The sequence below is a fragment of the Antechinus flavipes genome, chromosome 3 (assembly GCF_016432865.1).
Source record: "Antechinus flavipes isolate AdamAnt ecotype Samford, QLD, Australia chromosome 3, AdamAnt_v2, whole genome shotgun sequence".
Lineage (NCBI taxonomy): Eukaryota > Metazoa > Chordata > Mammalia > Dasyuromorphia > Dasyuridae > Antechinus > Antechinus flavipes.
The window spans coordinates 16,758,687-16,784,998 of record NC_067400.1 but is presented as its reverse complement, the minus strand read 5'-3'; the positions used below and the strand labels follow the sequence as shown (position 1 = coordinate 16,784,998).

At 36.5% G+C, this 26,312-nt stretch overlaps 1 protein-coding gene across 1 annotated transcript in view; it reads right to left on the bottom strand.

Moving 5' to 3' along the window:
- RSRC1 (arginine and serine rich coiled-coil 1) overlaps positions 1 to 26,312 on the bottom strand; it is a 343,242-nt gene that overhangs the window by 127,822 nt on the left and 189,108 nt on the right. The window contains exon 6 of the mRNA XM_051983080.1: positions 10,600 to 10,651. Coding sequence (XP_051839040.1) covers positions 10,600 to 10,651 — 52 coding nt within the window. The remainder of the gene's footprint in view (positions 1 to 10,599; positions 10,652 to 26,312) is intronic.

Sequence of the window (26,312 nt, the reverse complement as noted above, 5' to 3'; positions counted from 1 at the left end):
TCTTTGTTACAAGAGAGGGGGGAATTTGATTTTGGGGAAGAGTTCTAGAAGAATAATGTTGAAGAGATGAGTAGAGGGATTGTGATAGGGATGCAAAAGAAAAAGAGAAAGGTTAAATAACACTAAAATAACATACAGATGAGAACCAAAGGAAACTCTGAAGGGATACAGACAAGCAGGGAGAGTGTTGGTACTATCATGTTAAGTGTATATACTTAAAAAAAACCCTGAGTCATGATTTCATACACAATTCTATTTTTCTGTTACAATGTTCCTGTTTGTTAAGTTCATAACAAAAAACATTTTTAAATTAAAAAAGAAAAATGAAAAGCAGGACTAGGAAAGAGAAAATAATTACCAAGAAATCTTCCTTTTAACAAACGTGTGCATAAAAAAAGTGTCAAACTCTCTATATATGACCAAGGTAAGATACAGGAAAAAATGTTTAAACATTTTATTTTCTTTTGAAAAATAAAAAAAAAAGTCTTTGCTGTATCTTCTGTCTAATAAGATCCTTGGATAATTTTGCTTTTAGTCACTGACTCCACATCACACCACCAGCATTTATGAGACTTCTACTTTGCCCCCATGGTCTCTGAGGATTCCTAACCCTGAAGGAGGATGCAGAGCTCTGGTTCTGTCCATACTTCCCTTCTTTCCCTTCTACTGCTGATTTTTGCATCTCTACTCTTGCCCTCTTCCCCCAAATTGCACTGTATTTGGCAGGGTAAATGGCTAGTCCTATGTTCAAAGAACCAGTGCCAGCACATCTAAAAGACTGATTCTGACATAAAGTGTACTGAGTAAGAGAAATATGGGGAATTCCACACGTCTTACAGATATTCATTCTGGCCCAATTCAATCTACAATGGATGCATGTAAGCTCTAAGAGAACTATGCACTTATAGTGGCCAAATCATTCTCTTTGGTTTACTGAAAAGAACTGGGGAATTACCATGCATGTATTTAAGCCGATTCATCATTTTCAATGAAAACTATCTAGTGGAAGTAGAACTAATGATCACTAGGTCTATGTAAACAGGCAGTAGGGGCCACTACCCTTCTTTCATCCTTCAACAGTGGCTGGCACTCTTCACTGAAAAGAATGGAAATATTTTGGAATACCATAAAAAGAAGACAGTTTCCAACAAGAGAAGAAAATATGTTGTCTATCTAAATTTGGTAAATAAATATGCCAGTCTGTCTGTGATACTTTTGAGAGTATCCATTATCATGACCTACCTAGGACACAGGAATTGTGTAAAGATCACTGGGTTATTTTGTGACCACTAGATAAAAATGTCTTTCATATAAACGCAGCATATATTTTTAACAGTACAATTACACTGTAGTGTAGAATATAGAATCAAGGACACTGAATTTAGACAAATAGACCAAAAATATAATCCTTAAGTATGTTTTCATTTTTTCCCATTCTTTCCAAGTTAAAAACTTCATTCCTAAGAGTAAGTTGTCTGCAAAATATAAAACCTGACTCCCATGGTAAAACTATTTTTTTTTTAACATTTTAAGTTCATAGATAATGCTATAAAGTAATTTTAAATTCCATATATTTCATTCATTAAAATTTTCCATAAGTGAGGAATTCATTAATATCCACATAACCTAAATAAGGAAAAAGATAACTATTTTTTCAAAATACCCTTGATTAAAAGTGAACATATCTTCAGGATTAAATCTTTCTTGAGGAAAAAAAAAACAAAAAAACAAAAATCAACAGATTCTATTTTCAGAAAAAATGACAATTTCTCATAGTAAAGTATTTTCAAGTTCACTCACACTGATGCTAATAGAAAAATTAAAAGTCTGTTTATATTTCAGATAATAAAAAATAACAATCATTAAGATGAACCAAAATTGTATTTTACCAAAGGCCTCCGAGTCTGGGGGCAAAGAAACATTAACTTTATGTTATCAATGGTTAAACTGCCCCAGAGAGAGATGAATAAATTAGTCCCCTGCATACAGTTGCTATTTGGTAAGCATTTGTTGATTTATTTTGAAAGTAAGACTAGACTCTAGTCAAGAAATAGACACTAAGTAGTTCTTTGACTGTTTTGCATAATGTGCTTTGAGTAGTAATAACTTATTAATACATGTGTACACAAAACATTTTTTCCCCTATTTTAAAAGGGAAAAACTAGTCTCTGTCTTTTGAAATATCTTGAATTTTCTTTCACTACTTATTCAAAAAGCTGAAAAAGAGAAAGTATCCTTTTTTTCATTAAAAAAGTTTAAATCTTGGCTGTTTTACTAAACTGATCTATATTTTTAAATGGCCTTTAAATCATTAGTGACTCCTTAATTCTTGTAAAAAAAATTACTCGTTGCCACCAGCCCTAGTTCTTCATATATTTGGATATTTAGGGGAAGAGGTCGGACACCCTGCTTGCCTGCTCCTCAAAAGGTCACCCTATTTAAACAGGTTTTTTCTTATTAAAGAAAAAAAGAAAACCAAGAATCTAAAATGTAATGAGTGATCCTATTAGTTCCACCAGACTAAAATCATAGAGTCTACGTATGTGGTCTTTTCAGCCACATCTGTCACAAACTATTTTGATACCATAGAGTGCACAAAATATTGACCATTCACTTAGGAGGTAAGACTTGGGAAAGTATTCATGATTCTTTTTTTAAAAGAAAAATCAGCTTTAGAAAGATCTATTTCAGTCCCTTATAGAATATATTCAAGGCAGCTGCATTTTTTTTATTGAATGCTTAATATGATCCAAACAAACAAACAGAAAATTAAAATAAAATGTGAGATGAAAGAAAAATAGAAAAACATATCATTTTAAGCCAACTGCTTTCTATGGCTGCTATACATGCCCCAATAATTTAAAGTCTTTAGTAATTCTACAAATAATCCTTAAAAAATACAATTTCATGAAAATGCATTTTAATCAACATGAAGTACATATTTCAAAAATAAATATATGAAATAGTGCTTCAATTAAGGAGGAAAAAACATGCATTATTTTAAAAATTGACTTCAGATGTGTGAATTACGAATATAATGTGCATTATAAAAGTTCAAAGTTTTATATATCTTTCAAAATGTATGTTATTTATTCACAGAGAGCAATATAACATATCCTGATTGAATTTTTAAAGAAAAGAATTGGCCATAACTTATAAAATTATTAAGAAATAAGTGATCTGACTTTAAAGCATGTCAATATTAACATCTTCCCCACTGTTCCTTACATATGTCTTGAATCCATAAAGTGCTTGCTATCATTTTAAAAACTATGAGGAAGAAAATTGTACGTGTATATTTGACATACAAACAAGATCACAAACTCTATACACTTGTCAATCTTTCACAATGAAGTCTGGGAAAGAAATCACAGACACCCAAGTGGTTTGGCAACTGTAAGTGACAGAAGCCCTGCTAAATCCTCTGTTTACACTGGGGATTAGCTGAGTAGATTGTGAGTAGCAAACTGAGCTGTCCATGGTCAAGGGAACCTGCTCCCTGTCAGCCCGCAGGGCACAGAGACAAAGCATGGTCCTGGTAGGAAGTGACCCATAAACGTATTCCTACCCAGGATTTATACAAAGCCAGTCTGCCTCATAGAAACTCCATATGACCATTAACTGGCCTGCAAGGCCTGCCAGGAGGCCTAATTACAGGTCTACAGAGCCCAATAACAAAAGCTGAAGAGCTTTAGTTGAGGGATGATCTGCTTTATACTGACTTGAGAGAGTCCATATAGAGTGACAAAAAGAAAGAGGTTTAGCTTTAAAATTCTCCCCAGAGACTCAGCATTGTAACTAAGTCTGGAAAGCCCACATGCAACATACTTCAGATAGGCTTAAACATACCATCCTCTCAAAATTAACATTCAACTACTGCCTGCTTAACATCTGCTCAAACATGGCAAGTTGCTGTGATATTGTTAGACTCCTGGTGAAAGCTTTTTTCAAGCTGAAAATTAGGAGAGAGAAGTCATAGTCACTCAAATCTAAATCTACAAATGATGAGAAAACTAGTGAGTGAATTTTTATAAAGCTAAGATGGATTTCTACATAATAATTCTCTGGAGTCCCTAACCAGTTGTAGAGTCTGGTTTTGAGTTTTATTAATAGAAACTGAAGGTTGAATGAACATGAAATGTTTGATTTGTCACTAAAACAAGGCAATTTCTTTCTGGGATTTCTGGGAGGTCGACTGATTTAAAGTCAATGGAAAAATTTAATTCTAATCAACTGAAAATGTATGATCTTCCATACTTCATATTTCTTTTAAGACACAATTCCTGACACATTACAATGCTTTTTCACTTTAAGAAAATGATACATATTTTCGTATGAAGTTTTCACATAGCTCTCCTCTTCAGTCATGAAATTAAAAAGGTTCTGAAGTATGCAGCACCATAGAAAATCAACTTACATCACAAGAGGATAAAAGTTTACATTTTTCAAAATGGAAAGTTGAAAACTTGTTTATTGAAAATAAATGAGTTTTTACAACAAATGAGTTGATCTACAAGTTTGTTCTATTGTGTAAGCCTCTCTGGTAAGGGATTAGCTTTTTCCTTTCTCATTCAGGAATCAGGGATGAGCTGGTTAGACCCTAAAGGGGTAAAGGTCCAGCCAAATTCACTTCATGGACTGAGTCAGGTTGTTCAGTTCCTCGTGCCTCCTCTAGAAAAACTCTGAATTTGTTATCAGATCAAATAATGATCAAGAAAGCCAATGAAAAACTACATGTGCCTTTTCCGTCCCAGAACATCACAAAAATTCAGCATGTAGCAAAGGAGTGGCGGGGAAGAGGGGAGGGGGCGGCGCGCGAGAGGGTTGGATATTACCAAAGACAAAGCCAGGGCAGGCAATAGGCTCCCATGCTGGCCAGAGAGGCCAAGCACAGGGGCAGTCCCATGGCCTCTCTCTTCAGAGGTAGCCACAATAGAAGAGGCCTCTGCAATCGCCCCAGGGTGACTGCAAACTCCTGATGGAAGTTACATAGAATGCAAGGCACTAGGGCCAGTATGAGACACTTCAAGACTGCAAGGGGATAGGGTGGAAGGTACAGTCCTCTGAACCTCAAAGATCCAGGGAGGCTAACACCAGGGAGAAGTGAGCATAGGAACCTGGGGACCCCGGATGAGACTGAGAAGGTTTGACCAGCCCACTCACAAGAGCAGAAGGGACTGGGAAGGTTTGACCGGCCCACTCACAAGAGCAGAAAGGACTGGCCCCAGTTTGGGAAATAAACCTAGAGAGAAGAGTAAACCAAAACCAAACCGACCAGTGTTCAAATTCATTGCAAATCTAGAGATCTCCCAAGAGAGTAACTCTGGAAAAACTAAGATCAGACATTCAAAGGAAAATATGGGCTTTCTACAAAGACATAAATATTGAGAAATAAAAAAAGTCAGAGTGTAGAAGACTCTGCAGGAGACTGGAGAGGATCAGTAGAGAAAAACTAGACAATGGAAGCCCAAACCAGTCCCATACATGGGAATTCCTCTACTACTTTGATGATCTCTGAGCTCACACCCATTCCTTCTTCCCCACCGTCTCTGGTAAATCCTCCCCAGGCAATGCTCCTGCCACATAGAAGCCTGCCGGGATGGTGCCGGGAGTCCCAAGGCACAGCTACTGTCCACTGGGTACCCCTCACTTCACTCTCTGACCAGCCCATTTCTTTTCCCAGTCATACTTTCTGTGGATAACTTTTAGGGTGATAAATCTAGGAAAGAAAAGATACGGTTTATCAGCAGTTAATATGAAGACGATCTGGGAATTTCATGTTCCACATAAGCCAAAAATGGAATGGACGTTGAAAAGGTTAATGAAGTCTTAGGCAGCACTAACCCATCTCCCTGAGGGTGACAGTCTGCTTCTGTGGTCTCCTGCTTGGGGCGGACTCTCCGATCACTGTGTACTTCCTATTTGGAGGGAACTCTCCCTGCTGCCTCCAGCTGGACTTCCAGGATGCTGACCAGCTCCTGTGTGTCTCTGTCTCACTTCTTGGGCATTGCCAGGTCCAGATGTACGCATCCTTCCAGGGATTCTTTCTAGGCTCTAGACCAGGACCAGTCTCTGCAAGTCCTGAACATGAGAGCTCCAAGCCGTGATTCCTCCAACCGCTCTCCTAATCTGCCCATCACTAGTGTCCAGCCACCTTGTACACCCTTCGACTGAAGAAGGCACACCCCTCTGCCCTGCATTTTGGGGGTCATTGGCCAGCGTTTCCCCCTCTCTTCACCCCCCATGGATCTCCTCAATTGCCTCATGGCCTTACCTTACCTTTCACCTCCTAACAGTTTTGGCCAAGATGCTTCAGCCAGCCCAGGGTGGCTCCGAATATTTGGCAAGGGCCCATCAACAGCAGGGAAGCCATCCTGAAGAGTCTGTGATTTCTTTCCCTGCCACTCTTAAGGAGCACAAGCCTAGGCTACTGGTTACCCACAAGTGACTTTTCCTTCTGGAAATCTCGAAAAGGAAGTGCCATCATGATAGCTTAGCAATGATTCCCTGATATATCATTTTAGAGGCACATTCAGAGGGTCCACAGGGGCAGTTCTCAAGGTGAAGGCTTAGTGGCAGAAGGTGTCCCAGTCCCTAGTCCTGGACTCGACTAGAATCTAAGGTCAGTTCTATCGACCACAGTTTGCTGCCTCTCATCTTCTTTGGGTGTTCAAAAAATTACTTTTAAAATCATAAAACACAAGGATGTACAGCTATGGTCTCATGGAATCCTGCTCTGAGCAGGATTGAGCCTGATGAGCTGGGAGGTGGGAAGGGGACACTGCCTGGAGTTCTCCCTCCTAAGACTGACATCAGAGAATCACCTGGTTCAGAAAGCCTGGAATAATCTTGGCAGTGAAGCTTCAGGACAGCCTCTTCCCTTGTTCTGAGAAGTTAGGCCTGAGTCTGAGGCACTGATGATAATTCACTTCAGTGGACCCTAAGGCCTGGTGCTTGGGCCCAGCCCAGAGAGCAGGCAGGGAGCAGCCAGCAGCTACCAGAGGGCTTCCAGGTCCGTCTGGACCCGTCTTTGCCTTTGCGCTCTCTTCTATGCCCCTGGCCTGAACTCCAACTCCGTGTAGCCGACAGGATCTTCCAGGATCTAAGCTGATCCTTTTCGGATTTCCTTAGCCCAGGATTTGGTGGACATGCCCTCTGAAGCATCAGAGCTTGGCGAGAGCAAGAGCAGTGATTCTGGGGTCTCTCTGGTGCCCAACAAGTAACATGCAGTTAGAGAATGTCGGCTCATGTGAGAATTCCTGTCTCATCTTTGCTTCCCTCTGGGGTACCTCAGCTCAGAATGGTCAAACTTATGTATGATAACCAGTCCCTGTCACTAGAGCAAACTCACTGGCAAACTATGAAAGGGCCAGAAGTGAGGGCAGTCTCTCCATACTTCTGGGGCTGGGACAAGGGGCGACACTTAGGAAGGACACTATAACTGTCCTCACTTTTAGTCAGAAGTATATGTTCTCTGTGGCGCAAGGGTATTTATTTGGGGACAAATTAAGTTGCACAGGTAACTGAAAGACAGAACCTCCAGGAGAGACAGGCAGCCCCTTAGCATGTGATTTTCAAGCAGCCCCTAAAGACGCAGCCTGTCTCAGCTCATGTACCACTGGTAATCTGTGAAATTTTGTTCACTAGGGACATATTATACCCAAGGGTCTAACAAATTAGACTTTCACAAATATGAATTTTAGAGATGAAAGGGAAAACGTTTTTTAAAAAAGATTTCTTGTATTCTAGTATGCAGAGCATTGTTTTAAAAAGTTAAACAACAAAAATAACAAGAACTTCTGTCACTGAATGTGGAGGGAAACCATGTTTTAATTCAAAGCATAAAAAGTTCCATGACTCCACTGTTGTTTCAAAAATGGTCTCTGACCCTTTCTTTGGGTAAAAGAGCAAAATTTTCATTCTGATGAAAAATATATTTCTTAACCTCAGTATCACATAGTAATAAGCAATGGATGAGCATTTTAGACATTATAATATGGCTATTATTCTGCTAAACAGTTTGCATAATACATGTTAAGAGGCAACTCTGCCTAATTAATTCCTAGGCCTGTGGTTTGTATCATTCAGCATAATTTCATAATCCAAATGTGGGTTTTAAGATTTAGAATGTTGCAGATATTTTGAATGTCACTCAAATTCACAGGATCTAGTCTGAAATGATATATAACACATAGCTTTTTTTTTTTTAATATATTTTAAGAATGGCTAAATTAAAAAATGAGGAGAGACAGCTGTGTGCAGCATAAACAAATTATGCACTTTGAGATCCAGGCTGTCACATCTGCTTTATAATTATGTGCTTCAAAGACATATTAAAAGACATAGAGAAAAAATACATACATTTGAAACCATGAAATGAGGCCCTTTAGTTGTACTGCTGAGAATCATGATTTTAGGAGACATATCAAAACAAATATCCTTTATGATAAACACTCAAAAATCCCAGAAACATTAAAAAAAAAAGAAAATCTCATCTAAGAATGTGCATTAAATATATATATGCATATATATAAATACACACACACAAACACACGCATATATAAAGGATGATTAAATTATTCTACCTCATTATATACACATACACACATATATATATATATTTGTGGTAAAATTGCAGCAAAACTTTTCATTAGAACATTTTGGAAAACTCATAGTTACTACATAAGAATGGATTTGATATTAGATGGAAGAAAACTTGACATACCAGGAAAATGAGAATGATTAGTAACAGTAACACTTTGGGAAGAGAAGGCTTGTCAATTTTTATACTTACATCAGTGCGACAGTACACTAGTAAAACCTGGTACTACCTGTATCTTATGAAATAGTGTTCCTTCACAGGCACACATTAAAGTGTAAACATCATTCACACATTAATTAAACTTTCTTGATCTTCCAGTTAACGTACCAAAGATATTAATTTTCCTAAAGCAATATTGCTTGCTTTGAATAAAGTAAGGAATTAAAAGGATAGTCCTCACTTAGTTGACTAAGATAAGAAATTTACTGGCACTGCTATTGAATTCATATTGAATATATGAAAGTAAACTGGAAAAAGATTTCTATGCGGCAGGATAAAGGGACGAACATCCCCTATTTTGAAATATGGCATAAGTTAAGTGGCTTGTGCTGATTGTCTGCAGCAAATCAAACTTACAAAGTATTTCATATTTTTAATGTACTTCTCCAATCTTAATCTCTCCACTAATTTCCAGTCTTACATTTCCATCTGCCTTTTGGACATCGCAAATTGGATGTCTCAGATTCTTTAAATTCAACATGTCCAGAACTGAAACCAGCATCTTTCCCCCCAAATCTTCCCTTCTTCCTAACGGTTACCTATCCACGGTACCAAGGTCCTTCCACTCACCCGGGCTGGCCAACGAGGCCCCTTTCATCCCCCAAATCCACCCTGCTGCCAGGGCCTGCTCATCTGACCTTCCTGGCACTTCTCAAACATGCCCCATTTCTCCTCTGACTTCGCCCCCTCACATCAGCTACTGCTGCTCGCTTTTCCTGCCCCAAGTCTCGCTCCAATCCATCTTCCATCAGCTGTCAGTCACTTTCCTAAAACACAGTTTGGGTCATGCTATTCCTCTAGTAAAGACTCAAGTGGCTCCCTGCGACCTCAAGGAGCGAAGAGAACGGTTTAGGTTTGGGGCTCAAAATCCCCTACAGCTGCTCCCCACACCTGACCCTTCCTCCCCCTCCCTCCACATACTCTTCTCCCTGATCAAGTTCTCCAAACAAGATCCTCCATTTCCCCACTTTCCCTCCTTGTCACCACCTCCCCTTTCTTTTTTCAAACCCCAATTAAAACGCCACTTTCTATAGGAAGCCTATTCTTTCGGGGTCTGTTGTTGGGGAGGGACTGGAGAGCTTAAACTTGGGGACGAGAGGGGGAGGTCTTTCCTGATGGCACTTAATTCTAGTTGCTTCCTTCTGCTGATTCTTCCCAATTTATGTTGTTTATACAGAGGAGTTTGAATAATGTCTCTTCCACTCAACTGTGGGCTCCTTGAGAGCAGAGAATGTCTTTTGCCTTTCAAGATAGTCCCGCATTCATTCAGAACAATGTCTGACACAAAGTAGAAACTTAACAAATGTTTACTTCCTGACTGGGTCAAAACATGTATCGTATTGTTACAAGTCCTATGGAAACGGGAAGAGACTCAAAGGGAATCACCTCCCCCGATACCCACCTCAGTTACCCTTTTTCTCATTTTCCCTCAAAGGAGAGAAAAGATATTTTGCTTTAATGAAATGACAATGCAGTGCAAAAGTAGAACAAACATCCATTTTTAAAAAGCATACAACTTGGTAAGGTTGTATCCCAACAAAAAATACCCGAACAGATGATATGATTTTAGCAACTATCTAGACTATTCTTCTAAGATCTGCATCATGGCTGTTTGGAGGTGGTGGTGATGGTGGGGTTGGTGAGCTTAAATTTGGGGATGGATGGGAGAAGGGTCTTTGCAAAGCATTGATTTCAGGATCAGCATTTATAATACAATACTGGCCCAATTTATTTTTTCTTTTCTTTTTGACTTAATAAAGATTGTTATCAATACTTACCAGCAGCTTCGAGGACCAGTTGCAGTCTAGCTTTGGCTTGCTCAGCAGGTGGCTATGAAATAAAGCAGAAAAACATTTATCTATCAGGAACAGAGACTGAGCTTTCTATCTGAGTGTCATAAACCTCCAGCAATTTCACTTGTGATCTTTAATCTACTTGCCTATTTCTAAAAATACATAGTATCTCTAGCAACTTTCTCTCACTTGAACAAACAGAATTTTACTTTTAATTTTCACCAATGTATATTTTCTTTGGGATTACAAAATCTCTGTTCTTATCACTTTATTATTTACTCAGGGTTCAGTATTTAGGCAAGATCAATATATTTTTAAGTGATTATATGCCTTAATGAGACAAGAGGAACAATAAATTCATAATTTCAAATATTACATGAAATTGTTGCAAATCGTTGAAACAATTTAAACAAGTCAAGATAGTGTCTGAAAATTCAAAGTCAAATAAAAGTAGCAAGGCAAATTTAAAGTGCTATGAATTTCTGTAGTCTTCTAAATGTATTTGGATGAGATGTACGAAGAGAAGAAATTAGAAATTATACTCTTTACATTCATTGACAAATAACACTCATAAGAATGGCTTCACTAACAACTGTGTCAGTTCTATTCTAACACTGAAAAGGATGCAGCACTGCTCAGCCCAGTTTTGATAATATTCTACCAAAAAAAAACCTAACATGGAACTCATATGGCAGAATATGCTAATAAACTCAGAATTAAAATTTTAATTTAAAGTGAAGAAGAGTTCTTCAAAAAAGCATGCTATTCAATTTCTGAAACAATTTATCCTTGAAGTCCAAAAAGATTTTTTTCAAAATTAATTGATAAACATGTCAGCAAAAAATTAAACATGGAAATTTTTAGAGATGAAAGTAATTACTCCATTGTTGCCATCTGTGACAAACAATCCTTTCAAAAAGATAAGCTAATTTTCTTTGCCAATTTGGTTCGTTGTGAAACAAAAAACAAAACAACAACCCAGCTACAATGGGGAGACTATCATAAACTATGTACTATATTTTAAGAGTAAAAGTATTAACATAAATGTGAGTTTTAAAGTTACTTTTATCCTACATAAATTTGTATTATTTTTAGATACGTGTTTTTGTTGTGATTTTCATTTCACAGATAAAGAATCCTGAAACATGATTCTAGAGTGCTATAACAAAAAGAATTTTTGACAAAAGAAAATTGTGCATTTAATCAGTGAAATTACGCATGGAAAATAATTTTATACATCTTCAAGAAAAAATCCCCAATAGGTGGCAACGTTTCTAAGAAACCTGAATATACAAATAGGGCCAACATAATCAATTGTCACAGGCAAACAAACTGAAGTTAGGTTCAATCTTAAACATTTCTGACTTAAAGGAGAGACTGGAACTAAAGTAATATGTACAATTTTATAAATAAATAAAATAACTTATTTTAAAATATTTTATATTGTATTATATACATATATCACTTTTAAATTTCATTTTTGAATTGTGGATATCAAAGGCAACTTTAAAATAACCCTAAAAGAATTAATCTATTACTATATTTTTCATATCACCCTAAATATAATACATTATATAGAAGTATTTAACACATCAAATGAATGGAGTCCCCCCCCTCCCCCTGAGGCAACTGGGGGGTTAAGTGACTTGCCCAGGGTCACAAAGCTAGGAAGTATTAAGTTTCTGAAGCCAGATTTGAATTCAGGTCCTCCGGATTTCAGGCCTGGTGCTCTATCCACTGAGCCACCTAGTTACCCCTTAAATGGTGTTTTTAAAAATAATTTAGAAATATACTATACTCTATGAATAGTATCACTGAGAGAAAATACAGATCCATGACATGCTGATGCTGAAGTATGTCACAAATAGAGAGTATATTCTATTTATATTCAAATCTCCTATTTTCGATTCCACAAATATAAAATAAACAAATTTACCTGCCTGATAGAGAGGGAGTGGGAGGAAGAAAGAGAAAATTTGCAATGAAAAGTTATGCAAGGGTCAATGTTGGAAAAATTACCCATGCATATGCTCTGTAAATAAAAAATTTTAATAAAAAAATAAAATAAACAAGTGACTAAATACAAAACTATCAATGATAGGCAAGAAATCAATTTAGTATTTTAAGGTAAACCTCACATATAGATATATACATACACACATTATATGTATTCAAAAGTTTTTAATAAAATTCTGTGTGGAAAAGGTGAAGTACAGATCAAGCACATATTGATCAATGATTGTTAGCTAAATTAGTTGAGGCCTTGAGGCCTCAGTTTCAGCTTCTCGGGAGTCACATGATTTTAGATAAGGCCTGAACTACATTCCATTGTCCAAAAAAGGTCCAGAGAAACTATACCATCACCTTATCTACTGCATTCCACTAACCAGATATGGGAATAAAAACTTATGTAACCAATCACAACATATAGAGGGTGGGATTTGGGGGGTTCTTTGTCTGAAATGTTTAAGAACGGGATGGCCCGCTTCTCGAGATCCTAATAAATTTTCTGCACTTCACTTGGAGCGACTCCTGAGTAGTCAATTTGGGTAGGTGTCTTCTTTCCGAACAATTCCAACAATGACTTTTTTTTTTTTTTTTAACAAATATGTACAGCCATACAAAACAAATTTCTTCATTAGCTGTGTTTTTAAAAAAGGTTAGAAGAAGACAGGCAAAAAAAGTTTCAATGAGCTTTCTAAGTCTATCAGCTCTCTATCTGCATGTGAATAGCCTGTTTTTATCATGAGTCCTTTAGAATTGTGTTTGGTCCTTGTATTGATTGGAGCCTCTAAGTCTTTCAAAGTTGATTATCTTTTATAATGCTATTGCTATGTAGATTGTTCTCCTAGTTCCACTCATTTCATTCCACATCAGTTCATATAAGTCTTCCTAGGTTTCTCTGAAAACATTGCCTTCATCATGTCTTGTAGCACAAGATATTTCATCACACTCATATATCACAACTTTGTTCAGCTATTCCTCAATTTATGGGCATCTTCTCTACCTTTAGTTTTTGTAATATAATACAGTAAGTTGCTTGGAGAAATAAAAGTTCTAGAATACTTTCAACAACATTCACAAAATCATAAATGCGAATGATGAACAATAATTACAATTCTTTATTAAGGTTTTAGAATGAGTCTCCACACCTTAAAATGAAGGATTTCTGGTAAATGACCTATAAGTTCCCCTCTAAATAAAAATCTATGATTCTATGATGTTCTAGCAATCATATCTAGTATAAAGATAAACTTAAATTTTTTATATTGTGGCTGAAACTCTACTATATTTTGCCTATGTGTATTTGGTTCCATTTCCTCATTTATTTTTGAAAAATAATTTCGTAATATGAACAAACATTTATTAAGGGCTTAATATGGGCCAAACATGGTGCTAAGTACCAGAAATATAAAGAAACAGTCTCTGGTCTCAAAGAACTTATATTCTAATGGCAAAGAAAATATGTGCATAAATCAGCATAGAGGGATAAGATAAACAGAAGGAAATAACAGACATGAGAAGATTATTTGCTTTATAGTCACCTCAAACAAAAAGAAACAAAAGGTAAACTAATTTAGCAAACAGTGAAGGCACCACACAAAGAAGGTAAAAAAAAAAAAATTAGGAAAAGTACAAAAGTTTTATGTAACAGACGTAGGAAAAGTATAGGAGAAGTAAATCAAGAAAATGCTGCAGACCACAGAACCCAAGAAGGGGAATAGTGATGATAGAGATCATTGAGGATTAGTGAGAAGATGAGGTTAATCATAATTAGCATACAGCCAGAAATCTTTCTTTTTATGAATCTCATTCGCATGTTTGAGATCATCCAGGAAAGGGATTCTCACAATTTAATCTCTCACAGTCTCTTCTTCTTGCCCTTTACATTCTCTTTTGGCCTCATGGTCACCAAGTCCTTGCCCTTAACATCATAGCTTTACTGCAGACACAGGGCAGCTGAGCATTACAATGGTACTCCAGCCCATCCCAGAGAAGACTAGGGGAACAGCAGCCATCCTGCTTCTACCTGAGTAACTCTAAGGAGGAGCAGGTGCTGCTTCCTGCAATCACGTGCTCGACCTCCTTGGATGGTTAAGAAGAGGCTCTGGACCCCCAAACTAAATCTGCCTCCTTTCAACACTCTGGTTCTACCCTTGGAGCAAACGGAACAAGTCTCACATCACTTCAACAGGACAGTCTTTCAAGAACAGTCAGCATGGCCTTCCTGAGTCTGTTCTTCCATCTCAACATACCAAATTTCCTCAGTTGATCCTCAAATGGCATACACTAAAAGTCCTTCTCCATTCATGGTAGCCCATATTGGGCACACTCAAATCTATTAAGTGTCCCTTTCTATAGAATTATTAATATAAATTAGGGTCTATAACATGTGTTAATGCCACTAACAGATTTGAGTGGTTTCATTATTAATTGTCTGAATTGTGGTTGATCACTGTACCAATAGGAACACTTAGTTCAGGGGTCCTCAAACTACAGCCTCGCAAGCCAGATGAGGCAGTTGAAGACGATTATCCCCCTCACCCAGGGCTATGAAGTTTCTTTATTTAAAGGCCCATAAAACAAAGTTTTTGTTTTTACTATAGTCTGGCCCTCTAACAGTCTGAGGGACAGTGAACTGGCCCCCTATTTAAAAAGTTTGAGGACCCCTGAAGTTAGTTCTTCCAAAATTGTTTCAAATATTGTTGTCATTGTATAAATTCTTCTCCTGGATCCTCTCCCTTCACTCCACACCAGTTTCTATGCATCTTACTAAGTTTCTTTGAAACTGTCCCCTTCATCATTTGTTAAAACACCATAGTAACCTATCACATTTACATATCATAAACTATTCAGCCATTCCTCAATTTATGGGCACTACCCCAAATTCTTTTTCTTTGCTATCTCAAAAAAAAGCAATAAATGATTTTTTATATCTTTAATTAGAATTCATTTTGCTTAGGACTGATCTCTTCCTTAATCGACCCTTCCCTTTAACTTTCTCTTCTTCCTGTTTCCTACTATCTTGCTGTTGAGTAAAACCAAGTGTAGTCTTCATTCCCTCTCCAACCATTCTTCACTTAAGATTATAAAGATATGTAAAACATCCACTCCTAGACATTGTTTAATCCTTCTCTGACCTCTGAAGAAGGCAAGATTTGGAGGGGAGACATGCATCATCTGACTATATTTGAAGGGACTGGATCCCTTATGCTTGTTTACTTATGTTTACCTTTTAAAGAATCTCTTGATCCATGTTTAAACTTCAATGATTCTACATAGCTCTAGCCTTTTTATCAGAAACACTTGAAAAACTTCCATTTCATTAATGATTAATTTCCTTTCCCCTGTAGGATTATACTAAGTTTGGAAGGGTTAGTTATTCTTGGAAGCAAGTTTGTACTTTTTGCCATATGAAATATTGCATTCTTATCTGTCTACTCCTTCAGATAGTTGTTGCAAAATTATGCGTAATTGTTACTGGTCCCTACACCAGTAACCTAGAAATCTTTCTGGTTGTCTGTAGTTTTTAAAAATAATCTTTGTCTTGGAAGCTTAGATTTTGTTAATAAAGTTGTCATTTTGTCGTTTTATTTTCAGGAAAAGATCACATCCAATTTGCCCTCTGGTTCAAAGAGGTTTGGATAGTTTTAAGATTTCTTGAAATATTATAATAATGACATATTTTTTAAACGACATAATAGCTGTAAGGCATTCAGTATAGTACTTTGCATGGAGTAGACACTATGTGCTTATTTCCATATTCCCTCCCTACCCACCTTTTTGATCATGGAAGTCAATTAAACCCCCATGATTTTTATTTCCAGGTCAGTTGCTTTTGAACTATGAGGTACTTTATATTTTTCTTCTATTTTTTTCAGCCTTTTGACTTTAAAAAATATTCCTTATCATCTCTTGGAGTCTTTGGCTTCTATTTGGTCCTTTCTAATTTTCAGGGATTTTGCTGCTTGGTCAACAGTTTGGGGTTTCATGTGCTAAGTTGTGAATTTTCAATTCTTTCTTCAGTAGTTCTCATTTCTTTTCCATTTTTTCCCTATTTTTGACTTTGAACTTGGTGTCAGGACTGAAAACTTCTGGAATGTCTGGGCTGGCTCTAGTGCTGCTTTCTTTGGGGAGTGAGTATTGCCTTATTCCAAAATCCCAAGGATGGTTCAGGCTTAGGATCCGCAAGTTTTCAATGTTCCCAAAGTGGCCTGACCCAGTGCAAAGTCTGATGGCTGCCCCCTGCTCTGAGCTCTGCAAGTTCTGGGTTTGGTTCTGATTTGCAGTAGGCTGCTGCAGCAATCCTGGATCATCTCTCCTCTGATCTGTGCTTCCTGCACTCCCAGTTCACAGGGCTGCCTGCTTCTGTACTATCTCCTCTCTAGGTAGAGTCTACTTTTCCTCACTGTGCCCTGGGCACAAATCCTCTCCAGTTTTCCTGACATCTGTGGATTGGGAAGGGGCAGTGAAGGACACAGTTGCTAGATGGACCCCCTTCTTGCCAGTTTCTGGAATGGGCCTGGGACCGCCTTCCCTGGGACACACCTCTTGCTGGATGCTGGCAAGATCCCTATGGAAGCTAACACACTTGGCCAGAGCCCACCTCCTGTTCCCCCCACTTGTCTAGCTCCATGATGATCTAGGCTTGACAAGTAACAATTCATTGTGTATTTTTCTTTTATTTTATCAGGATTTGCCTAGGTCATCATAGAGATCCAAGGGAAAGAGTTGGGGGGTAGCAGAGCTCAATATACTGCTTCCTGCTACTCTGCCACCTCAGCTTGGTCACCCTATCAGTGTCTTCCTTAAGAGGGATTCCCTATGATTGTTCTATAAGAAACAACAGTAGGCTGATTCCAGAAAAGCCTGGAAAGACTTATATGAACTGAGTGAAATGAGTAGAACCAAGAGAACATTGTACACAGTAACAAGATTATGTGATCAATTGTGAGGGACATGGCTTTTTTTTTAAACTGTTTTTTTTTTAATTAAAATTGTTTATTTTTAAAACATATGCATGGGTAATTTTTCAAAATTAACCCTTGCAAAACCTTGTGTTCTAATTCCTCCTCCCTTCCCATACGCCTTCCTCTTGATGGCAAGTAATCCAATATATGTTAAACATGATAGAAATGTATGTTAAATCCAATATATGCATACGTATTTATATAATTATCTTGCTGTACAAGAAAAATCTAATCACAAACAGGAAAAAAATGAGAAGAAAACAAAAAGCAAGCAAACAACAAAAAGTGAAAATGCTATGTTGTGATCCACACTCAGGTCCCACTGGGAACTGGGCCAGTTCCAATAATCTTGCAATTGTGAGAACTATCTACACTCAAAGAGAGTTCTGCTGGTAGTATCTGGAGCCACATTTGAACTCAGGTCTTTCTGACTCCAGACATGAAATGCTATCCACTGCACCAGAAAAGTTTGTATCTTTTTATTTTTTCCTATTAAAAACATTATCTGTCAAGGCCATGTCTAGTTGTCCTGATCCATATCTGGCCACTGGAGTCAGATGGCTATGGAGGGGAAAGTGAGGCAAGTGACCTTGCCCCGTCTTCCCTTCCTTCAAACCAGTTCATTTGCATGTCATGGACTTACCTTCCTGATGTCATGGGGTCTGTCTGTCTGTCTCTCTCTCTCTCTCTCTCTCTCTTTCTCTCTCTCTCTCTCTCTCTCTTCTCTCTCTCTCTCTCTCTCTTTCTCCCTCTCTCCCTCCCTCCCTCCTCCTCTTCTCTCTCTGTGTCTCTCCCCCCTCCTCTCTTTGTCTCTGTGTGTGTGTGTGTGTGTGTGTGTGTGTGTGTGTGTGTGAAGAATCAAAGAATTCATTTGCCTTTCACTTCTGGAGATCTTGATTCAATAATTGGCTTAAGTAATAACTAAAAATGATGTAGGTGATCAACTACTGGTTCTTCAGTGGACATTAGTTCAAATCACAAAACCACTTCCCAATTCATCATAAATGATAGTCTCTTCTTAAACTGAGCCCAGAAATAAGACTGGAATAAGTCACATTTAAGAAGTATTGGCAGCAACTTTGTTTCTTATCTGTCCAATCATTCTTCTTTTATAGCTCTAATGCAATGCTTCCAAATTAATACAAATACATATATTATGTATAAAATAAATTATTTTCTTGGCCTTAAGGTTAGGGCCTCTCGTGGCAAATTCTCCTCTAATAATACACTTTTTTTTTCGTATTTCTCCCACAGCACTTTAAAATGAGACGGTGAAAATTTCACTAAAATATTAATTAAGAGCAATTCTTCATAGGCTCATCAAGAAATTTAGCCATATTGGTATAATATATCAGAAACACTGACACAGAGTGCAGAGGTCAATGGCCAATATTAGGACTTTTTAGGTAGGATTAAAATGTAACTCAATTTAGTCTTGACATATAAAGGCTTTTCCCATTTAGAAAGAAAGAAAAGAGAATATAACATTTTATTCAACAAATATGATAAATAGTTTTAAAGAATTTTATTTCTACATTATATGCAATGAAGAGAAGAGAAAAATAATTAGGCTGAAAAGGCAGAAACTAGGAAAGGAAGGAATAAAGAAAAGAGCTGGAAATGTTTAAAAATAAAAAAGAGGATAAGATAAATAAAAGGGAAAGAGAAGTATGAATAATTAGTGAGGAGTGAGAAACACAGTAGCAAAAAGGATTGATATGTAATAGTTAATATTTTTATAAGGTTATTCAGTCTGTAAAGATCCAGTTTATTTCATCTGCTTTTCACAATACTGAGTGAGAACAGGCAGGCTGGCTGACTATTTAGCATCCTCAAGTTTGGGGACCCAAAGTTACCCAGCTATTAAGTGGCAGAACCCCAATTCTTATTAAAATCTATTCAATTCTATCCAATATGCACTATTATGTATATATTAGAGACTCTGCAAGTCATTAGCACAGAAATTAAAGACAGGTACCTTTATGGAGTTGATATTTTGCTAGAGGGGAACAACTCACAACAACAAAATATGTATAGAGAAAATTTCAAGTAAGTAAGGCGAGAAGACTAACAACAAGTAAGGAACGGATCCAACTAAGAACTAAAGCCTTGAATGTCATGAGTGATTCCAAGGAGTAAAGTGGACAGGGAGCATATTCTAAGCATGTGCAAAGTCACAGAATCGGCCATTAAGGCTAGATCGGAGCAAAGGGGAATAATGTACAATTACACTGTAAAGAGAGTCTACAGACATATCTGGAAACTTTGAAATGCTTCACAGGTATATCTACATTTCATTCAAGAGGCAATAAGGAGGTACTGAAACTTTTTTTTTTTTAATGAGTATTTTATTTTTTCAATTACATATAAAAACAATTTTAAAATTCAGTTTTTAAAACACTGAGTTTGAAATTCTCTCCCCACCCTCCCTAATCTCCTCTTGCTTTGCCCCCAATGACAAAATAAGCAACTGCATATAGGTTATAAATGTGCCACCATGCAAAATATATTTCCATATTAATCAACTTATAAAAGAAAATAGAGACCAAAAAAACCTCCAAAATTAAGTAGAAAAATTAAATTTTTTTTTTTTTTTTAAAGAGTATATTTCTATCTGCATTCTTTCTCTGGAGGTGGACAGCATTTTTTTTTTTATTATAGCTTTTTATTTACAAGATATACGCATGGGTAATTTTTCAGCATTGACAATTGCCAAACCTTTTGTTCCAATTTTTCCCCTCCTTTCCCCTACCCCCTACCCCAGATAGCAAGCCAATCAATACATGTTAAATATATTAAAGTATTAAGTTAAATACAATATATGTATACATTGGACAGCATTTTTTATCATAAGTCTTCAGAATTGTCTTGAATCACTGTGATGTATTGCTGAAAATAGCTAAGTCTTTCACAGCTGATCATTATACAATAATGCTGTTAGTAGCTAAACTGTTCTGATTTGGTTCATTTCAATTTACATCAGTTCATGTAAGTCTTTCCAGGTTTGTCTTGCTCATCATTTCTTATAGCACAATAATATTCCATCAAAATCATATTCTACAACCCATTCCTCAAATTATGGGCATCCCCTCAATTTCCACAAAAATAGCTGACTATGTATGTGTGTGTTTGTGTTTATTTTTGTTTGTAGAGACAGACAGATAAGGAGAAAATATATGTTTTTTCCCATTTTCCCTCTCATCCTTGCCCCCACCATCTTTTTTTTTTTTTTGCGGGGGGGGGGGGGGGGGACTGATCTAGTAGTGGTATTGATGGTTAAAGGATCTATACAATTTTATATACTGTATGGCAAAGTTCCAAATTGCTCTCTAGTATGATTGGATCAGTTCACAACTCCATGAATAGTGCATTAGTGTCCCAATTTTCTCACATTCTCTCCAATATTTGCAGTTTTCTTTTTTTATCATGCTAGCCAATCTGAAGTGTGAGGTAGCATCTCAAAATTATTATAATTTACACTTCTCTAACCAATTGTGATTTAGAGCATTTTTTTCATATGACTATAGATAACTTTGATTATTTCATCTAAAAATTGCTTTGTCATATCCTTTGATCATTTATCAACTGTGGAAGGACTTGCAATCATAAATTAATATAATAAAAAAAGAATTCACTTTACATCCTGTAAAGCTTTCTATCTCTTATTTGGTCATAAGTTTTCCCCTTCTTAGATCTGACAGGCAAACTATTCCATGATCCCCTAATCTGCTTATGGTATCACTTTTTATGTCTAAATCATGTATCTGTTTTGATTTATCTTAGTATTATATGTGAGTAGTTAGTCCATACCTATTTTCTGCCAAATGGGCTTTCCAGTTTTCTCAGAAGTTTTGTCAAGTAGTGAGCTTTTATCCCAACAGTTTGGCTCTTTCCATTTATAAAACACTAGATTATTATTCATTTATTATTGTATTATTAATCTATTTTACTGACTTACCATGTTATTCTCTTAGCTAAAACCAAACTGTTTTGATGATTATTACTTTGTAGTTAGTAGAACTAGACTATCTTCCTTCAGCTTAAAAAAAATTGATTCTCTTGACACTTTTGCCCTTCAGTTCTGCCAGATGAATTTTGTTATCTTTTCTAGTTCTGTAAAATAATTTTGGTAGTTCTAAGTAAATTAATTTAAGTAGAATTGACATTTTTATTATATTGGCTTAATCTATCCATAAGCAATCAACAGTTTTCCAATTGTTTAGATATGACTTTATGTGAAAAGTTTTATAATTCTGTTCATATAGCTCTTAAGCAGATAGACTCAATTATTTTATATTGTCTGTAGTTATTTTAAAAGCAGTTTATCTTTTTTTTTCTTGGAATTTGTTGGGAATATGTAGAAATATCTCTAATTTGCTGTGGAATTTTAAATTACTATAGAACTCTGGTAGAAAAACAAAGTTTATTCTTCTCCCTCTTTCTCCCCCAAAGTTAGTTATAATCACAAAAATTGAGGAGTAGATGACAAATTAAAGAAGTATTAATATGTTAAAATCAAAGGCAAAGTCATGTTTATGAGCTTTTTATCCCTTTAGCAATTGTAAAATTGTTTTCCAGAACAGAATAGGAGGGCAACTGGATGTTAGCTGGTTAAAGACTGGTAATGTTCTTAAGACCTTTTTAAACAGCTAAGCTTGTCAGTCCTGGAGACAGTTGAAGCACATTTGAGGCAGGATGCCTTGTGGATTATGAGCCCTACACCTCTGTCAGAGGGCAGTGGGAGGGTCCTCTTCTTCCCTGATTTGGCCATGATATAATAAAATTCTCTGTCCTGTAGGAAACAAGAGTCCATCATGGAATACCTAGAAAGGCGTGCAAAGACTCTTAAAGAACAAAAACAGCTTCAAGGTATGTGTCTTCTGGCAGTGCAGAAGAAATCTAATCATGGATTAAAGAGGAGAAAAATTGATGTTGAGGTTTTATTGTGCCCAACAGGACTTGGAAGCGTGAGTTACAGTAAATGTATTCTTCCTCTAGGGGTATGTTTACTTCTTAGTACAATCTAAGTTTCTATGTACTGTTCACACTGGTCCTTTATGTATTTGTAGAAGAGTCTGCCTCAAGTTTATAGGAGTAATTGCTTGCATATGCATAAGAAAAAAAATGAAGTTTAAAAAAGCATGCTTCAATATGTACTCAAGAGTTCTTCAGTTGTCTCTCTGGAGATGGATAATACTTTATATTCTGAGTCTCTTGAAATTATCTTGGCTCACTGGCCAAGTCTTTTAGAGGAAATCATGACAGTATTTCTCTGGTTTGGCTCACTTCACTTTGTATCAGTTCACATAAGTCTTTCCAAGTTATTGTGAAACTATTCTGGATATGTCATTTCTTCTAGCAGAATAGTATTTTATCACAATCATGTACTTATTTTGTTTAGCCATTAGCTATCTGTTGGGAGAATAAATTGCCTCCATTTCCAAATCTTTGTCACTTCAAAAAGAGCTGCTATCAATATTTTTGTACAAATAAGTCCTTTTCCCTTTTCTTTGATCTCTTTGAGATATAGATTTAGTAGTACTATTGCTGGGTCAAAGGGTATTTTATAGTCCTTTGAGAGTAGTTCCAAATTGTTCTCTGTAATTGTTGGATCAATTTAAAACTCACCAACAGTGCATTAGAATCCCAATTTTTTTCATATCCCTTCCAGTATTTGTCATTTTCCTTTTCTGTCATGTGAGCCAATCGGATAGATGTAAGGTATTCTCAGAATTGTTTTAATTTGTACTTTGCTAAACAATAGTGATTTAGAACATTCTATATAACATTAGATAGCTTTGACTTATTTTGGCTTATTTTTTAAAAAAATAAATTTGACTTGTTTCCTAATAGAGTTGAGAAATGAGACTTTTATCACAGAATTGCTGTACATTTTCCCCGTATGTTTCCTGTTTTTCTTTTAATCTTGGCTGCATTGATTTTGTTTGTTTAAAAAAAACTTTTAATTTAATGCAATCAAAATTATTCATTTTACTTTACCTGATATTCTCAATCTCTTATTTGGACATAAACTCTTTCCTTGCCCATAATTCTGATTGGCACAATTTCTCATGTTCTCCTAAGTTATTTATGATATCACCCTTTAAATCTAAGTAATTTCTCTATTTTGACTTCTTTTTAACTTCTTTCTATAACTTAACATAACTTGAAAAATGTTTGAAAAATGAGTGTAGTAAAGCTCACTAGAATTATATCTTTTCATCTCATGTCTTTACCAGGGGTCCTCAAACTACCTCCCACGGCCAGATGCAGCAGCTGAGGACATTTATCCTCCTCACCCAGGGCTATGAAGTTTCTTTATTTAAAGGCCCACAAAACGAAGTTTTTGTTTTTACTATAGTCCGGCCCTCCAATAATCTGAGGGATAGTGAACTGGTCCCCTATTTAAAAAGTTTGAGGACCCCTGTACAGTCCAAATAAAATGACTTCTCAGGCACATTACTCCCTTAAATCAGGTGTCAGCAAAGCCTAATCTGGGGGCCAACTCCTATTTGCAGATTGTTTTTGTGTAGCTAAAAACCATTTTTATCTCATGGGTTATACAAAAATAATTGGCAGACTGCATTTGCCCCTTGGGCATGTTGTCAACCCCTGCCTCAAGTAAATAGTGCTTACTGCTTAAATTATCAATAGCCCTTAAGCATTTTAGTGACTATATCAACAATTACTTATATCAAGAATGTATAATTCATGAAAATTAAAATTAAACTAAAGTGTTTGATGTTTAAACATTAAAACCTTAGAAAAGGTGTCTTTAATAGATATACCATTCAGTCCTTTAATAGATATGCCATTTAAGGACAGAAGATAGAGATTCTTTGGGCTACTAAGATTGCATAAAGTCCACTGATTATATATGTACACATACATATATGTGTGAGCTTGCAAGTATATTATAAATATGTATATGTATGTGTGTGTATTCCATATAAGACACTTATTTCATAGTAATTAAGAAAGGGGCAGCTATGGGGTGCATCATATTGAGTACTAGATTTGGAATCAGAGAGATTCATCTTCATGAGTTCAAAGCTGACTTCTTAATAGCTGTGTGACTTTGGGCAGGTCACTGTTTGCCTCAGTTTTCTTATCTGTAGAATGAGCTAGAGAAGCATATGGCAAACCACGCTGGTGTCTTTGCCCAAAAAAACTCAAACAGGGTCATGAAGAGTCAGACCCAACTGAAACAACTCAACAACCACAAAATATCTGGAGGATCAACAAGTTCTACTTTAATCATCTCATTTTCCTCATTGTAAGATAAGGGAAAAGCATATTGGATAGTCTATACCTAATGTCTTTTTCCAATCATATATTTATCTTTCATATCTTAGCGGCTGTGACATAATTAAATTTATTGTCAATAGATCATGAGTGTAATTTTAGAATTTGGTAGTAAAGACCACATATGCAAAACTCGCATATGTGAAAGTGCACTTAAGGTCTAATGACTGAGATGTTGACATGATACAGGTAATATTTATTTCAGAAGCATTTTAATTGAAATATCAGTATTTGCTGCCATAATAATAAACTATAATTATAATCTACAGAAAAATTACAGAACATTGATTTAAGCAAGACTTAAAGGGCAAAGTTCCTAAGTATTTTGTAATATTAATACCATGTTGACTGCATCATGTCCTAAAATACTTCAGGGATTTCTCAATAAGATATGAAGTTATTTACAATATACTGGCCTAACAATTCATGAAGGAAAAACAAATAGATCAAAAATATCTGTTATCCAGACCACAACTTAAAATGAAAAGGAAATCCACTTTGATGGGCTATAAGTAAATATATGTAGGGAAATGAGCTGGGTTTAGAACAGAATAGGAAGAAGGCCAAATCAAGGATGAGGAGTAACTTAAACTTGAAAATCATGCATACTTTCAGTTATTTCTGAAACAATTATTTCTGACACAAAGATGTATCTTAACACCAATCTTCTTTTAGCACTGATAGCTATTAATTAAATTAACACCCTGATTTCTGGAGATAGAAAAAACATAGGTGATACAATAAGAGAGACTCCTATGATGGGGGGAGAGATATCTTGCAGCATATTACCTACTGGGGCTTATCTTGATTTGTGCAAAGCACCATATTTAATTTGGAGATAGGAACAGTGATTGGAGATGTGATTTCACTGGCATGAGAGCCCCCATTAAAGTAACTCTACCATGTTAGGTTAGCACCTTCTCTGCCATTTCTAGACTTAAGAAACTACCTATAGCACTGAATAGGAAAGCGTTAGAAGCGGAAGAGAACTTGAACCAAGCCTTTTTTCCAACACTCTTTCCAAAAGGAATTCCCCAAGAAATGAATGATCAGAAGAGAAAGCAGACCAAAGGAAGGAGGCCCAGGCAGCCACTGTAGCCACTGCCCCAGGGTAGCACCTCAAGGAGCCTCCTCTGGCAGTCAGTTCGATGAAGCAGGTGGCTCTCTCCTCAGAATCAAGATTTTCAATGTATAAAGTAAAACATACAGGATTACAGAGTAAAGCAATCACGCTACAAAGTTACCCAGACTAAAAATTCCAATTCTGCAGCCTCCTGCAATCTATGCCCAGGCTTCTGGGGGGCAGGGAGTGGTGGGAGGTGATGGCGACGTCACATGTCCACACGTGATGGAGAGTATTTCTAACACAACACAACTCCTTCCCCCCCAGCCCTTACTACTTTTCTAAGGGGCAGACTGGCT